At 41.1% G+C, this 17,831-nt stretch overlaps 2 protein-coding genes across 8 annotated transcripts in view; one reads left to right on the top strand and one right to left on the bottom strand.

Annotated features, from left to right (window-relative positions):
* Positions 1-2,668, bottom strand: part of PRR33 (proline rich 33) — a 63,835-nt gene extending 61,167 nt beyond the window's left edge. The window contains exon 1 of the mRNA XM_069740576.1: positions 2,596-2,668. The gene's annotated coding sequence lies outside the window, so the exon portion shown is untranslated. The remainder of the gene's footprint in view (positions 1-2,595) is intronic.
* Positions 2,669-3,485: 817 nt separating this feature from the next.
* TNNT3 (troponin T3, fast skeletal type) overlaps positions 3,486-17,831 on the top strand; it is a 44,236-nt gene continuing 29,890 nt past the window's right edge. For 2 of the 7 annotated variants that reach the window (XM_069740116.1, XM_069740117.1), the window contains exons 1-3: positions 13,275-13,365; positions 15,162-15,230; positions 15,670-15,690. In XM_069740116.1, coding sequence (XP_069596217.1) covers positions 13,290-13,365; positions 15,162-15,230; positions 15,670-15,690 — 166 coding nt within the window. In that variant the 5' untranslated portion in view covers positions 13,275-13,289. Of the gene's footprint in view, positions 3,571-5,497; positions 5,648-5,915; positions 5,952-6,281; positions 6,296-13,274; positions 13,366-15,161; positions 15,231-15,669; positions 15,691-17,831 lie in introns of those variants that run through there. The other 5 variants (XM_069740121.1, XM_069740122.1, XM_069740119.1 and 2 more) reach the window with 5 other exon arrangements.

The following is a 17,831-nucleotide window of genomic DNA, read 5'->3' as shown; positions in this document are numbered from 1 at the left end:
CATTCTGACATATGCTGCTCCCATCCTGCGTCACCATCCTGTCATGTGCTGCTCCCATCCTGCGCCTCCATTCTGACATGTGCTGCACCCATCCTGCGCCACCATTCTTTAATTTGCTGCTCCCATCCATATGCCCCATACGCTGCTCCATAAAGGTTTATGGCCCCCATAAGATGCTCCATAGTATATGCCCCGTACACTGCTCCATACTCACCTATCGTCGCTGGGTGTCGAGTGCTGGGGGGCCTGAGCAGGCGGGGACACCGGCGCGCTGTGGGGGTCAGGTGCTGGTATCGCCGCTAGTTCAGGCCCCCCAGCACTTTCTATATTCACCTGGCCCCGTTCCACCGCTGCGCGCCTCCATCTTCCAGCTCCTCTGGCTGTGACTGGTCAGTCAGAGGGCGGCGCGCATTAAGCGCGTCATCGCGCCCTCTGAACTGAACGTCACAGGCAGAGGACCCGGAAGATGGAGGCGCGCAGCGGTGGAATGGGGCCAGGTGAATATAGACGATACTTACCCTCCTGGCGGTCCCTGCTTCTTTGTTGGAAATCGCGGTGTGCATTCAGTGTTTACGCATACCGCGATCTCCTGGGAGCGTCACTCTGTGGGGGCCAGACTGCGCCGGCGCTTGCATTTGCGCAGTCTATAAAGGCTTCGGACAGAGTGACGCTCCCAGCGTTATATTATAGATATATACATATATATAGCTGCACAGTGAAATATGAGTCTGTACATCCCATTGGTCATCGAATAGATTAGCACACAGCAACATAATCCCAGTCTTCTATGTTAAGAGGCATGAAAATAGTACCTAGACCTAAGGTCACGTGAACAACAGAGCTCTGGATTGGACCAGACTTGTATGGCCTCTCGTGATGCTTGTCAGTTGCCAGATAGAGATATCAAGGTGATATCCCAAGCCCATTTAAAAAAAAAAGCAAATTGGGCACTTAGGGGGTTAAACATTGTTTATTTAGGCTTTCAAAGTCCATTCATATATCTAGAACATCAATCATCATTTAGTCCTTCATACAGGGCAGGAATGTAATACATTATATCAGTATTACCGCAGCTAGGGTTGATAATCTCTGGGATTATTTTAAAACTAACACTTGAATACTGCACACAGCTACAAACTACCGGGCAGTTTATTTACAAAATATCAATTTAAGTATTTACATCACAGAATAAAACATGTGCTTACATTGTAGCAGAGCTGATTTTGAGTTGAGTCTTCATATTCTGGGTTTAGATAATGCAATAGGTTTGTAACATCTCTATCGATCTATCTATCTATTATCTATCTATCATCTATCTATCATCTATCTATCTATTATCTATCTATCTATCTATCTATTATCTATCTATCTATTATCTATCTATCTATCTATCTATCTATCTATCTATCTATCTATTATCTATCTATCTATTATCTATCTAATATCTATCTATCTATTATCTATCTATCTATGATCTATCTATCTATTATCTATCTATTATCTATCTATGATCTATCTATCTATCTATTATCTATCTATTATCTATCTATCTATCTATCTTGCGAATTATTATCTATCTAATTCATATCTATCTATTATCTATCTATCTATTATCTATCTATTATCTATCTGTCTATTATCTATCTATCTATCTATCTATCTATCTATCTATTATCTATCTATCTATCTATTATCTATCTATCTATTATCTATCTATCTATCTTGCGAATTATTATCTAATTCATATCTATCTATTATCTATCTATCTATTATCTATCTATTATCTATCTGTCTATTATCTATCTATCTATCTATCTATCATCTATCTATTATCTACCTATCTATTATCTAACATCTAGCTATCTATCATCTATTTATCTATCTATCTTGTGAATTATTATCTATCTATTTCATATCTATCTTTTATCTATCTATCTATTTATTATCTATTATCTACCTATCTATTATCTATCATCTATCTATTATGTATCTTGTTAATTATTATCTATCTATTTTATATCTATCTATTATCTATCTATCTATCATCTATTATCTATCTATCTATCTATCTATTTATTATCTATTATCTACCTATCTATTATCTATCATCTATCATCTATCTTTCTTTCTATCTATCTAGATATTATCTATCTTGCAAATTATTATCTATCTATGTATCTATCTATCTATTTCATATCTATCTATCTATCTATCTATCTAATTATCTATCTATCTATTTCATATCTATCTATCTATTATCTAACATCTATCTATCTATCTATCTATCTATCTATCTATCTATCTATCTATCTATCTATCTATTCATCTATTATCTATCTAGCGAATTATTATCTACAGTATCTATCTATCTATCTATCTATCTATCTATCTATCTATCTATCTATCTATCTCCCAGGTAGTGAGTGCACTGTCATTTAACCCTTTCCTTCCCATTATTGCAACAACAGTAAAATCATCTGTTTGCAGAATTGTAATAATAATAGATATTTTTTGCAAAGCAATCCGAATGGTTTGAGCTATCATTTCGCCACCTCTGCACGGGTTGGCGCTGCGCCCCCCTTTCTATTTATTTACCTGTTTACAGCCGTTAGCAGGTGTCCAGCAGCTGTGACCTGCTCCCTTCTTCCCTGTAAGACTGGAAGAAAACGACCCCCATAACTGGGGCAGCAAAACTCAGAATCTGGGTGGAAGAAGGGGGGCTCAAGAAAGGTCAAGGGGAGGGGAACACTCAATGCTTTAAGTGGGACTCTGGCCCCCCCTACTGCTCAGAAGGCTTCACAGGTCACCTCAGATATGTGACAATGCCAGATGGATATTTCTTAGAAATCTCCAAATACGACATAAGTCATTGGATGGACATAAAATGTAGAATTCTTCGGGGTAATCATCACTATAAACTGTACAATATTATCATGGAATAATGACATATGCGAACAATAAAGCTATAAAGCTCATTGTTACAATTGAATGCACATAATTGTCACCATTTCATCTCCTTTATGTGAGTGTATGGAAGGACACACAGTGTTAATTAACATTTAATTGTCTGGAACCACATTAGCAATGACACTTTACATTTTTAATGATATCGAAGGACAATATTCCAAATCCATCAAATATAGAAAAAAAAATTTTTAACTTTATTTTCTGATTTTTTGGGGCACTTTCAATTTATTTTGATGGAATGCAATGAAAAATGAAGGACTCTGTGCCCCCTCCCCCTCCACCATGAAGGTGGTCTTCTTAATTTAACAGCACCCCCATACACACACAGCCATACACACAAGGGAACATCTCCAAATTCTGCTGTCCTGCTTGGTCTATAATTAGTGCGTAAATTGAGCTTAAACCCAAGTGTGCCCCCTCCCCAATAACCAGTGTTAAGCAGCTGTCCCTACACTTGTCCTGCCCCCCCCTAGACAGTGTCCAATCCTGGTAGGGTGCAGATCACATTTCGGTATAATTGCAAGACATAACCAGGCCGGGGGCTGATTGAAAAGTCTCACAACTGCTCGGGCCCCAGTGCTGCTCTCTGCTCTCCTGCCACAGGTAAGAGAAGGGTGAGGTAGGGGGTATGAAGGACCCCCCAACATGGGGAACATGGGTAAGAAAGTCCATACAGTCTTCAGCAATATTTTCTATATCACTTTTGGTTCTGGATGAAATACAATGTATCAGTAGAAGAGGCGTAGAAAACTAATATCTGGTACAAGTCAATGGCCAAGGACGTATCCTGGAAACTATTTCCACTGGCAAACCACTGGTCACAATGGTCATATAGGAAACAAAAGATTTAAAAGAATATCCCCATAATACTTTACTTTATTAGTAAGATCCCACTTTAAATCCCTTGGCGGAGTCACTGTAGGAGAACTGCAGAGAGCAGGAATCCAGACTAAGCCGGAGAATGGCAGGACTGATGTCATTAGTCTTACCCTGGCAGTGGTCCAGCATAGTGTTGGGTGCCACCTGAGAGTGCTGCCTAATAAAGCTGCCCCCTGTGAATGTCTGTCTGCCTATCTATCTATCTATCATCTATCTATTTATCAATCAATAGAATAACCACAACATTCCAATTCAAATGAAAAATTGTATCAACTATGTAGCAACGTTTCTACCTGCTTGTAAGGGCATTCATCAAGGCAGAAACTGTATTTTCTTGAATTAGAATGCTTCCATTATTTTGTCTTGTTCTATCTATCTAATATCTATCTATCTATCTATCTATCTATCTATCTATCTATCTATCTATCTATCTATCATCTATCTATCTGTCATAATGTCTTGAATCCATTAAAGGATGACCACCACCAAAAATGGTATTAAAAAGTGGTCTTGTGTGTGTATGTGCGTGAATGGTCTTCTTAAAGAAAATGCTTCCATTATTTTGTCTTGTTCTATCTATTATCTATCTATCTATCTATTATCTATCTATCTATCTATCTATCTATCTATCTATCTATCTATCTATCTATCTATCTCTCATCTATCTATCTGTCATAATGTCTTGAATCCATTAAAGAATGACCACCACCAAAAATGGTATTGAAAAGTGGTCTTGCGTGTGTGTGTGCGTGAGTGGACTTCAAGAAAATGACCAATATCCATGAAAATATGGTGGAAGCGTAAATTTTGTTCCAGGGTATCTGATATCAGGCTGGTATAAAGGGGTGGTCTTGGTGGTGTTTTGAAGGTTGTACAAAGCCGGTTGAGAATAAACATGGGCAATGTGGTCTTCTAACTTCTGACCAGGGAAGGATCCAGAGGTCGTGTTCTGGCTATATGTGTCATTTATATAAATAGTCACATGTACGCCGCCACATACACCAGCACCAGGGCTACACAGGAGGGAATGCTGGTGGTGGCATGTGTCGGGTAGACTTCACAGGACAGGCGCCATTGTTTGTCGTCACCTGCTATATTTATTGGTCGGGCATTGCATGGGTAGATGTTTTATGTGACCTAGATGCCAGAGAGGTTGATCTGTTGAGAACAGGATGATTAGGAGTAATTGGTTCCAGCTGTCATTAGTGTCAGGACACTGGAGAGGAGTCAACCTGACAAAATGGATCTTCTGGCCTTCAGAGGACTTGAAGTTTAAAGTCAGTTCCTCCAAACCCTTATGTGGAAGGTCTACACACCAAAATATGAGGGACATACTCATAAAACACACACGCCTCCATGAATACTCATAAAATACACACTTCCTAAATGCAAACGTCTTCTTTACCAACTACTTGGACTTCTCTAGGCATGGACTTTGCCATGAAGCAAAAGCTTCCGATCTTGGCTAACCCAAAGGAAAACAAAATCCTGGCTGGAAATTGTCTCAAAAAATGGCTCTACTCTCAAGCCCAAATCACCTTTAAAGGGCATTCCCAGAGGTCCTAAAATAGACAAGAATGCCCAGTTGTCTCCAGCCCGCCTCTCTTGACCGGCTCATGTAACATCTGAGTCACGCAGGCAGCACTGCTGGCTTCCCAAGTTTTCCTTACAGGGTGGAGGTCTAAATTAAGCCGTAGAGTGGCACTGCCATCTTGCCTTGCGCTAGGCTAGTGTCAGCCCCATGGATTGGAGTAAAGGTCCCTTTAAGGATAAAACAAAAGAACAGACTCAAATAAAATCAGTAACTGCTCCATTTAATGTTATGTGATACATAAGGGACGCGGTGGTCTGGGAAGGTGGTAATCTCATGTATTATTGTATGGATATAAAGCAAGTGCAGCAGCACGGAATATGGGCACATGCATAAAATATTCATAAAGTATCTGCTCGTGTATCCGGCCATGTACTATTTTAATATGTTTAATATATGTTTTATCGCAGCCACAGGCTAAATTGTGGCTAATGCTTCCAAGTTCTCACATCCCTAATGTACTCTGTTTCTTTTTCAGCCGACCAAAAGCCACCATGTCTGACACAGAAGACGTGTAAGTATCTGGAGAACAGAAACCTATAAACCTCTTAAACCTATAATCTGTTATCTATCAATACAGAATTTATTTTAGACGCATATTAATTTACCCTGCATGTAGAGTTGGGATTTATGCCCATGGAAAACTCAGAAATTAACCTTTCTGCCATGAGCACTTAGGAGATTTAGTTCATATTTTGGGAATACATGTGTGATATAGATACAAAATTTCAAAACATAGAAAAAAAGTTTCATTTCAAAATGTAACCTATTTTTCTTCCTCTCTTTTTTTGTATCCTGTGTTCTCCTTTTCCTCGTCATCGGTCTCTTCTTCATCATCTATCAGTGAGCAGGTGGAGGGTGAGTAAAGCTCCAAACTCATTTACTTCATATATAACGTCCTTACTTTTTTTTTTTTGCTGCAGCCAAGATGCATGATTACATTAATTACGGGGAGAATAATTAAGGGTTGGATGAGATCAGCAATCTGGGTCTCCTTTTCAGTTAAATAGGTGATGACGAGTGAACGTGCTGGGATAAGGTGTTAGCTGAGCATGCTCTAGTGTTAACCGTGCTCTCATACTATGTTCGAGTCCCCGCAGCTGCACGTCTCGCCGCAACGTATGCAGAGATTGTCCAACAGGAAATCTCTCGAACAGCCTTGAGACATGCAGGCGTTGGACTCGAACATATTATTCGAGCACGCCGAAGACACTCGGTTAGCACTAGAGCATGCTCAGATAACACCTTATTCTAGCACGTTCACTTATCACTAGATCTGCAGTCCCCGGCAGCGCGGCATAACGGAGCGGGGATGTTCTGCTTAATGCACTGACAATATCCAGCCACTGTCAGAGCTGATAACAGCAGAGGGGTATAAGTGTCGGACCCCCACCGTTCTGATATCGATGTCTTATCTGAAAGGATAGGCCATCCATATCGCTGTAGTGGACAACCACTTTAACATTGCTTTATTTCAGACAATGCCATATATACACAAGTAGCAGAGCTGAATTTGTCAGTCGGCACAACAGAGGCCTCATTCAAGCGTCAGTCATTTTTCTCATACTCAAAAAACAGTATTTTGATCAGATTTTGATCAGTGCCATTTTTTTTACCATCATTGTTTTTATCTGAGTTTCATCAGTTTTTCTCGGATAAGAAACAAACAAAAAGAAGGGTTTCTCTTATCTTTTCCTACATAGCGGTCATAAAAAACGGTCGGAACACAGATGGGACCCGAGTGCCGTCACTTTTTCACTTATTACCCATAGACTTGCTCATTGAACAATCGCGGCCCCATTCTCTGCTGTAAGTACAACGTGTTATTCATGAAAACCGCAGATAGCGCTCGTATGTAAAAAATGGCTGTCTGATCGAGCCCTACGTGTGATCGTAAACTACACCTATGGCATTACATTTATGTAACGATCAATGACAAACACAACTCTGCTGCATCTGTATTTCTCACTTCTTTACTGAGATCTGTGCGATGTGAGCGCAAAGATAACAATGCAAGTTGCTCTTTTGGGGCGAAACGGTCCCAAAGAAATCCACCCACAACTTAAAATATAACGTTTAGGCAGAGATATAAAAATCACTCAGTTTCATCCAGAAAAGCGGACAGATTTTTTTTCCTCACTTGTCATCTGTGTACAATCCGTTTTTTTTTTTTTTGCCCAGTAGCAGCTATTAATCATTTACAGGACCATTTATGTTACGGAATTGCAACGTACCTGTAAAAATCGAATATTACACTGTCTGATTTTTTTTTTATCACACCCATAGACTTGAATGGGAGAGTCTCATCCGATTTCCGGTAGAAATTAGTGCACGCTCCTTTTTTTTTTTTCACGTGCAGATTTGGTCCATTAGAAAATATTGCTCATCTGCACTGTCCCATTGATTCAACTGCTGCCGGTTCGTACTGGGACCAAAAATACGATCATCGGCAGGAGCCCTAAGGCTTTGTTCACAAATTGGGGCCACGTTGCTTTTTTTTTTTTCTATCTTTGACAGAACCAGATCATGTCAGACATTTACATTAACAAAAGTGAGAATTACTGTCCAACAAACGTTTCACCGATGAATCAGTGTCATCAGGGGGGCAATGGCCCCAAAAGGGCAACTGGTAATGAATTAATTGATGTTTGCACCCCACTTCGTACCGGTGTTTTGTGCATTCATTACAATTATTTTTCTGCTCCCCTTAATTCTAACAGCTGCTCCCTTTCTTACTTCCGCTCCTCTCAGATACCCAGACTGATCCCACCACTGACTAATGACTACTCATCCCTTTTCTTCTTATTTAATATGTCCACTTTTGATTTCCGACAATTAACAACTTCTTCTTTCTAGCGAGATCATCAGTATATTAAGGTGTCTGCCGTCATTTAGATTTTAGCTGCGGCACATACAGGGATTTCATTGATCTGCTGTATAGCGCACTAACAGGATCTCTACTGCCCCCTGCTGGCCTGTGTGTTAAATAACCATTATTAAACTCCATGCAGCCAAAGGCCTTACTTGCCATGATATTACATAAACGAGAATTAAAAATTTTCCATTTTTACTGCTTTAAGAGGAATTAAGCTAGAAGTATTCGTTACTTATTGCCTAGGACGGTGGTGCTGTAGAGGTTAATAGATAAGTGCCAACTTCTTCTTCTAGGTGCAATGACCGCCGTGCTAAGCTCACAATGATGTGATCACATCTCGCTCTCAGGTGGAGTGACATCATCATGCACTGAGCCGTGATGTCGCTCTGTAGGTGGTCGGGCGAAACGTTTACTTCCTCTTTGGCAGAGCTATTCTATGTTCCTGTTCTTTCTCGTGGTCGTGTTTCTTTTGTGTCGCTATACGTTTCCGTAGCCGAGGTGACATCTGTCAGTGCTGCTTACGTTGCATGTTTGTCCCTGTTTATATGATTTTTTTTTTTTTTTTTTTATGTCCGCACACAAACAGAAGAATACGAAGAAGGTAAATGGGTGATCTCCTTCTCTTCACCTCCTTGACCACTAAGCCCTAACGCTATAACACAGACCCTCTACAATGTCACTAATGTCACTTACCCCTTCACTTGAAACAACATGGCCGCCCGCCACCATTTACAATATACGAGGTTGATATTGTACAATGGCTCCGCAGTGAAGGAGACACACAACGCCGGTTATTTACCCAATTAACATATATAACCAGACACCCAATTTCAGTGGCTTCTATCTGACACACAGATGTTAGCCGCTTTTATAAGCGTGTCGTGTATTTGACCTCCTAAAATCCTCAGTTCCACTCAAATGATTTCATAATGACATTTATGGGTTTTCGGTTTTCACCAAATTATTTGTCGTTGCGCTCGCTGAAGGTGAGTCATCATCAGCCGCTGACCTGATATAAGAAATAGAATACAGAATTATACTGCCAAATACACTAATACCATGTGATTCCCAGTGACATGGCATGGCATAGCTAGTAATGTCTGCCCCATGGCTTTTTTGCCTTCCTCTGGATCAAAATGTTAGGCTATAGGTTGAACTCGATTGGCTTAAGTTTAGCAAAAATGCTACAAACTATAAAACTACGGCTCAGATGGAAATTTTGGGATTTAAGCACTACTTTACTGATGCATGATATGTAGACTTCAAGATTATTGTTATTTAAAAATGATATGACACTAGGTTAAAAATGGCCAGTTTTTGCTTTTACTCAATCCCCTCTGCTCCCCTGAGTAAAACGCATTTTATTTTTTTTTAAATCCGCCATACGGTTCCAAAGATAGGTGCCTTTTTATTTAGTATGCATTTTTATGGTCTTTTACGTTAAGATACGCCCCCACGGAACCTGATGAGTCACGCCCCCATGGAACCCAATGAGCCACGCCCCCACAGAACCCAATGAGCCACGCCCCCTTGTAAAGACCATAAAAGTAAGCACTGAATGAAAAGGCCCGTATCTTTAAAATCGTATGGAGGATTTAAAAAGAAAGGCATAAAAGGGGAGCAGCTGGTATAAATGAAAAGGAAAAACTGCCACTTTTGATCTTTTGACATATCCTCTTTCAAAGGGTAATCTGGTTTCGCTCATATCCACATCAGGAGGTGAGCAGGATTGATTATACATGTCACATGGCAGGTATCGCAAACCGGTCCCCAGAATTTCTAAACCTATTTTTGTTTACCATGACACCCAATCACAGAGCAGCTTTGATTTTCCGAGATCTATTTTCACAAAAATGAATCTGATTGGTTGCGACGGTTAACAAAGCCCAATTTTCTTTCAGACAATTTTGATTAAAGAGTAAAGTTCCATCTACTTGAAAAATGAAAATTTACAAGCGCCGGTCAATGCAATTCACTTTTCCATAGTTTATTAAATTGGTGGAGGTCTAGACTCTAGTGTCCTATCGGTCAACCCAATTACCATACCTGCCATAGGAAGAGGTGTGGACTATAAAATGCAGCACTTAACAGCATCCATTGATGTATACATTATGGGTGCACTGGGTATCGGACCCCCACCGATCCGATACTGATGACCTCTCCTAAGTCATCAATAACAAAGTAGTGGACGGCCCCTTTAAGCCCTTTAAGGAGAAAACCCTTCTACTTCTAAAAGCCTAAAGAGAATTATGACATCAGGAGCGATGGAGGATTAATACAGCATGAACATGTTTTATATCTATTGACATTTCTTATAACAAGAGATTTATAATGATCAGGTCCAATGTAACAACTCCTGATTAGATCGCGTGCATGTCAGTGTGTCCGTATGTGGCTACATGGAATCGTCTCTGTACATTCACAGGTATGGATGTGCTGGAGGAGAGGGCATTCATGTTTCCCATTATTCGGTGTGTCGTGCGTTACGTTACATATGGCTATAGTGTGTCCGTTCTGAGGGGCATTGCAGCTGTGACTTCTTCTGTGCTCCATAGGTCCTTGCCTCCTGTTAACGTGATTTGCTTTGTCTGTTTTCTCCTCTCCTTGCTCTTGCCACAATGTCATAATGTCTGGCAGAAGAAGCACAAGAAGGTATGTCTTAGTGTCCTGGCCTCATTAATGTGTGGGGGAAATTTTCAAATTGAACCATGTTAAGTACATTAGAAGCAGAGCTATAGAGGGCGCAGAGGTAGCGGTCACCCCTATGCCCTGGTACAGAGGTAGTGGTCACCTCTATGCCCTGGTACAGAGGTAGTGGTCCCCTCTATGCCCTGGCGCAGAGGTAGCCGTCAACTTTATGAAGAAATATAAGCCAGCTCACCCGTGATGCATAAACCAATCTTCGGGAGCACGGAGCCGCTGTGTCCAAGCGTATAAAGTCCAAAAATGAAGAGAATGTCCAGCTCCACCGAATCCGTAAAAAAGAGTTTTCTTTATTGACAAACTTTAAACATGGAGGACTTTAAACGTCAGGTCATGATTAAGGGAGCTTAGTCTCCAGAAACGCGTTGAGATTCTTACCCATATGGTTCGTGCTGAAGTCTGTATCCTCCATGTTTAAAGTTTGTCAATAAAGAAAACTCTTTTTTACGGATTCGGTGAAGCTGGACATTCTCTTCTTTTTTGGTCAGCTTTATGCCCTGGTGCAGAGGTAGTGGTCAACCCAATGCCCTGGTGCAGAGGTAAAGGCTACCTCTATGCCCTGGTGCAGAGGTAGCGGTCCCCTCTATTTCCTGCTGCAGAGGTGGCGGTCACCCCTATGCCCTGGTACAGAGGTAGCGGACATCCCTATGCCCTGGTGCAGAGGTAGCGGTCAACCCTATGCCCTGGTGCAGAGGTAGCTGTAACGCCCATGTCCTGGTGCAGAGGTAGTGGTCAGCTTTATGCCCTGGTGCAGAAGTAGTGGTCTTCCCTATGCCCTGGCGCAGAGATAGAGGTCATCCCTATGCCCTGGTGCAGAGGTGGCGGTCACCTCTATGCCCTGATGTAGAGGTAGTGGTCATCCCTATGTCCTGGCGTAATAGGTTGCGGTCACCTTTATGCCCTGGTGCCTAAGGGGTCCTAAAGGCTCTTGTGTTATATAAGAGGGCACCAATGTTGTAAAGGTGAGATGATCTTGTCAGATTTTGGCATGTAGGCCCTGAAGCTTTAAAAATAACTTGTTACTTGCCATAAATGATTTTTTCCCCCTTGGTGTAAATATTGCTGTTCTCCTAAATCTGGCATTATTTTTCTTTTGTTCTTGCTCCTCTCCGTTTCTGAGTTATGGACCACCCTTCCTTGTAAAGAAATCTGGTCTTATTTAGCCAAGTGTTAGTTAGTGACCATCCGTTTTCTCTTTGGGAGTATTTTGTGGACCACGCCATGTCGGCTAAGCAGACAAGATTTATATACAAGGAGGAGGAGGCCAAGTCTTAAAAACAGAGAAGCACAGGGATAAAATATACATATTAACAGATTTAGGAGAACAGCAGCATTTACACCAAGTAAGAAAAATAAAATTCATATTTAGAACAAGTGACATGCCGAATCCTTCTTAGGGTACACATCTGCTTACTACTTACAATGGCGTTTCCCTTTGAAATAAACAGGGAAAGGTACAAAAGTCTAATGGAGTTTATGAGTTTGGAAGAAGGAGTTTCTTGCCAGAAAACAGCACCACCTTTGTCCATGTCTGGTATTGCATTTAAAGGGGATCTCCAAAAATGTAATAAAATAGCCTCCGTTACATAATTCAAATAGCAGCCCATCCTAGTCACATGACAGGACAGGCTGCAGTTTGAAGAAACACTGCTCCCTAGACCTGTGTCTCCACTGACAGAGGAGCTCATTGTAAGCACACAAACCAGTGAGCTGCTAGAGAAGGGCTGTAAGAGGAGAAGAAATTCATTTTCTCCTTAGCTAACTGAGCATGTGGGGTTTTTTTCCCTCTAGCATCAGTCCTCCATGAGAAGATTTATTTCTTCACTCGCCAAAGCCCTTCTCTGGCAGCTCACAGAACGATGTGCTTACAAGACAGCTCCTTTGTCAGTTGAGACACAGTTCCCGGGAGCTGTGTTTCTTCAGACTGCAGCCCGTCCTAACAAGTGAATTTAAATTGCAAAATGGGGCGATTTTATTATACACCCCGGGAACCGCTTCAAGTGAATGAGGCAGAATTGTAATAGCAAGCACAATCATATTAAGAATGAATAAGAATGGAGCCATTTCTGGAAAAAAAAAACCCAGTTTTTTCAAATGTCATACTTTTTCTGTAAATCTTAAGTCTTGAAAAGGAGGCTTAAAGTGCTCAGTAATCACAATGCATATTGAATAATGACTAGATTGTTAGACAGATCAAGTGGACAGGTCACTGTGTGCTCTGTGGCAGAGCTCTGCATCCCTCCGTGTTATATAATGTTGCAGCTTAATGTCCTGATGGCTCATTTGTCTTTTTTTCCCTTTGTCTTTTATCCCTCTCTTCTTAATGAAACAATTGAAGAACCCCAAGAAGGTATGTGATCTGTTCATCATTCCCACCTACAAATAGGAGGTGACCCCCAGAGCCCATTTTTTTTCATATCTCCAAATCAGTATCTGTAAACTCATCTGCAAACCATGCGAATTCTGGATTTGGACAGATGCTTATCTCAATGTAGTCAGGTGGCTGCCACCAGTGGTCCTAGATAATTAGCGCTCAGGGATGGGACGTGCTTGCTGGTATCTGTGCTGCATGAGGCACGCTGTGACCTGGAGATCATGTGGTGATATGATGTCTGCATCTTGGAGCCAGTGCTCTCTTGTCAAAATACCAGATCTGATGACAAGTATGGCTTGGTGATTGTTCTGATTAATAATAGGAGCAAAGACCGTGCCGCCTTTTAGCCTTTTTCAGGTGGGCACATCGCCTAGACACCCCCCTCCCCCTTCTATAGCCTCTACTGTGCCAGACTTACACCCCTATGGCTCTCTACATCTGGCTCAGTAGGACCGAGGAGAGGGGTGATCTGATCTAGGCATACAGACTGGACAGTAAGGGGTCTTCTTACCATGTAGAGTATTTTCATATTACTAGGATATGCCATCACTTTGTGATCGATAGAGGTCCAACCTCTTAGATCCTCACCGATCCTGAGATTGAAGGAGGTGCAGCACTGTGTCCCCTTCGCAATTTTTCTCACCGCCCACCGATTCAGCAGAACGCACTTCCAGAAAATGATACCAGCTGTGTTTCCTAGCACAGCAAGGTGGTCCTGACCACCAACATGGTGGAAAAATTAAAATGCATTACTCCGATACTGGGCAACCTTTTTTTTCCTCAAGACCATTGGGGGTCTGATATCTGTTGGATCCCCACAGATCATAAATTGATGACCTATGCTAACAATATCCATCACTTTACCATGGAAAAACCTCTTAAAAGGTAATCTGTCAGAAGGTTTTTGCCACCTAATCTGAGAGCTGCTTAAAGTAGAGACAGAGACCCTCATGTCAGCGATGTGTCACTTATTGGGCTGCTTGCTGTAGTTTTGATAATCACAGTTTTATCAGCAGGAGATTATCACTAGAGGATTAGTAAACCTGCTGCCGTGTAGTCCTTCACATTTATCAGCTCTGTATAACCCCGCCCACGTCACTGATTGGCAGCTTGTGCACAGTGTACAGAAATCTGCCAATCAGTGGAGGGGGCGGGGTTATACAGAGCTCAGCATTCACAGAACTGGCAAGTCTTCAGAAAACTAAACAGCGATTTTAATGGAAACTGCAGTAAGCAGCCCAGTAAGTGATACATCGCTGGAACCAGAGTCTCTGACTCTACATCATGCTGCTCTCAGATCCTTTGGACAGAATCCCTTTAAACACCTAAGTCTATTTCAATAATGCCTAACGGCACATTCACACATGCCTTTTTTTGCAGTATGTTTTTTTTTTTTAATTAATCATGATGGATCTCTGGATGAATTTTAGTTGCCACTATTTTTTTAATCATTCAGATAAATAAACTGATTTTTTAGGATGAGATATTGAGCAAAGATAAATACTGCAAATAAATGTAAGTGTGAAACCAGCAGGTGACTTAAGCATGGAAGTCTAAAAATTGCAGCTCAATCAATGCACTTTTTTTTTTTTTTTTACAACAGCAATGATGACCTGCCTTTTCTTATAATGCTACCTATTATTATGCATTGGCTTTTATTTTGCACTTTCTTCTTTCTTCTACCTTGCCTTGCTTTCTAACCTTTGACTACCTGTACCCCCAAATCTTGGCTTTTGCATTACTGCTTGAACTATGTTGCCTTGCCACTTAAGAAGAAGAACCTGAAGTTGAGGAGATAGCCGTTCAAGAGGAGGAAAGTTATCAGGTGGCTGAGGAGGAAGGTAAGAAGAACCATTAACTGACCTTCCTCGATATTTCACCTACGGCCTCCAACAAGGTCTCTTTAAAACGAGTCGGTATCACTGGTTCCTACTGATCTAGGGATTCAGAATGCAGGAATGGTTGGTAATCAGCGCATATTGATATGTCATGTCTGCCTACGCCTGTGTCAATGTCGATTTTGCATGGCAACTGCCTATGTCAGCAATGCTGAGAAGTTACGTTGAAGTTTAGCAAAGTCCTCACCTACTTTTTGAGAAAAGTTTTTGCACTTCACGGTAAAGAAAACCAAACACCCTGCCAGAAAAAGTGCGATCCGGTCAGAAGTTCTGTGCATGAGAAGCCTGATGGTCTGCAATAAATATCTGGTTGGATAATAAGTTGCTTTTTCACGTAGGAGAACAGGAGATAAGTGAGCTAACCATTTCTTTTCACTTACAGAACACGGAGAAGAATACGATGGTATTTTATTTATTTCCACTTTTTTTTTTCCATTTCTTCCCAATGGATGTAAAGCCTCTCCCCATTTTCTACATGTTTCAGGCTGGGTCAAGACTGTTGGTCAGTGGTAGGCAATCATAGTATTTCAGGGGCTTCAGGACTAAGCATGGTTCCTACCATCAGTGTCCATAAAGCCAGACTTAAAGGAGTTGTCTCAAGTTCTTAAATGGGTAAAACGGCAATGTGCTCGTAAAAAGCATACAACTTTGCAATTTTCATCTTATCAAAAATCCTGTCCATTCTGAAGAATGGAGGAATTTTTACTTGTATACTGCGTAGCTCGTTACCTTAGTTACCATCCACTTGATGGTCTCAGAGTGGCCAGTTTCATACTGAAGGTACTGTATGCTTTAGAGCCTGTTTGCCCCACACTGAAGCTGGCCAGATCAATAGTTCCAACCTGCTTCAGTCCTCCTGCGCTTCTCCCATGCTGCAGAGGTAACGTTACCTCTGCAAGCAGCCTTGGAGAGCGTTAAAGGTCAATCTTCAGCAGGACATCGCCTTAAGGCAAACAGGAAGCTGGGACACTCCTGAAGATCCAACCTCTTCGATTTCACCTATAGAATATATTCAATTAGATATGAATATTATAGACTAAATTAGATATGAATATAGAAGGGTTTTATGGAGATCTACTGTTGCCTACCTCTGCCATGAAGCTGGAACAGACATGCTAATTACTCGGTCACTTCAAATTCATTCTTAGGAATGGATTTGAATCATGTGGACCCAATGATACAACTGAAAGCCCACTGTCACTATCAGCTGTATCCTTTATGCCTGGTATCTAGCTGAAAAGGACACGAGAGATAAGGATTGATGGGATACCCTGTCAGTCAGCTGCTTCCAGCCACTTATCATTACTCAGAAGAAGCGTGGGTATCCTGAGAGAATCTTCTTATAGGGTCTTCCCCCCCAATGCTCCTCCTTCAAGTCCTTTTCAGATAAATGCCAGGCACAGTTTACGGCCCCATAGGACTGTGGCATTTCAAGATTGTATCAGGAGATGTGACCATATTTAAATCTTTATAAGCAACTTCACAAATATTAAACCATATTCACTAACACAATTCTATGTCTGTTCCAGAAGGTTTGACTCATCCTGGTTTTAATTTTTGACCTCCCTCTCTTTATTAACTAAACATATTTTGCCCCTTTCCCTTTCATTTGAATTGATGGATAGATCTACAGATGTAGCATGGTTTCTTCTTCCCTCTACTTCCAACAGCCTAATATCCTGTGTTTTCTGGACATGAAGCCCATGTATTCCCTCTTGTTGGCCTAAAGTCTCTCCTCCATTTTCCATATCTTCTCTTTCTTACCTTCTATCTTTCCCTTTCTGCCTGTCTCCCTATTTCTACCTTGAACATGGAAAATATAAAACTTATATTGAACAAAAAAACCCAACCTATTGATATTCCCTAAAGGTGTACCTTTTGACTACTTTTCCAAGAAAATGCAATATTAGCCTTTTATCTGTGCAAGCTCCTATCTCCGATCCATTGGTGCAAAGAAATCTAATCTATCCATCCTCTTGCAGAGCTTTATTTCCCCTTGTGCACGCTCCGATTGTCTAAGTGATGCCACCTAAGTGTCGGCTTCAGGCTGGCTTGTCTCGTAGTGCTAGTATAGTGCAATTTGTTACCAAAATTTGCCACTTATTTATTGGCCCAAAACTTTATTTTTTACATTCAAACGGTATGTAGAAAAAAATGTGTTTAATATGTAAAAACCGCGCTGCGAAAAAAAAAGTGGCAATGGCATGTGGTTTGGCTGCGCAGCACAATATGGTGAGTATAGACGTGAGCGCGTTCCGACCTCTGAACTGTATGAAGCTGTGAGATAGCACCACTTGAAGTCTGTCTATATGCCTCCAATTTACATACAGTAAGTATTTTCTTATTTAAGCACTTTACATCTATTGACTTGCACGTCTACTCTTTGATGCATTTGCATGGAGCTCTTTATTGCTGTCATCCATCTTCTGCCTATGAGAGTTTCCATTTTCCATCTTCTTGCACCATTATGCTCTAATCTGTATACGGATCCAATCCCTTCTGTTATAGCTGCATGCAGCTCCTCTCTCCTATTCATCTACATTT

This window comes from Ranitomeya imitator, chromosome 9 (genome assembly GCF_032444005.1).
Source record: "Ranitomeya imitator isolate aRanImi1 chromosome 9, aRanImi1.pri, whole genome shotgun sequence".
NCBI lineage: Eukaryota > Metazoa > Chordata > Amphibia > Anura > Dendrobatidae > Ranitomeya > Ranitomeya imitator.
Note: the sequence above shows the minus strand (reverse complement) of the source record. Positions and strands in the feature narration are given on the sequence as shown.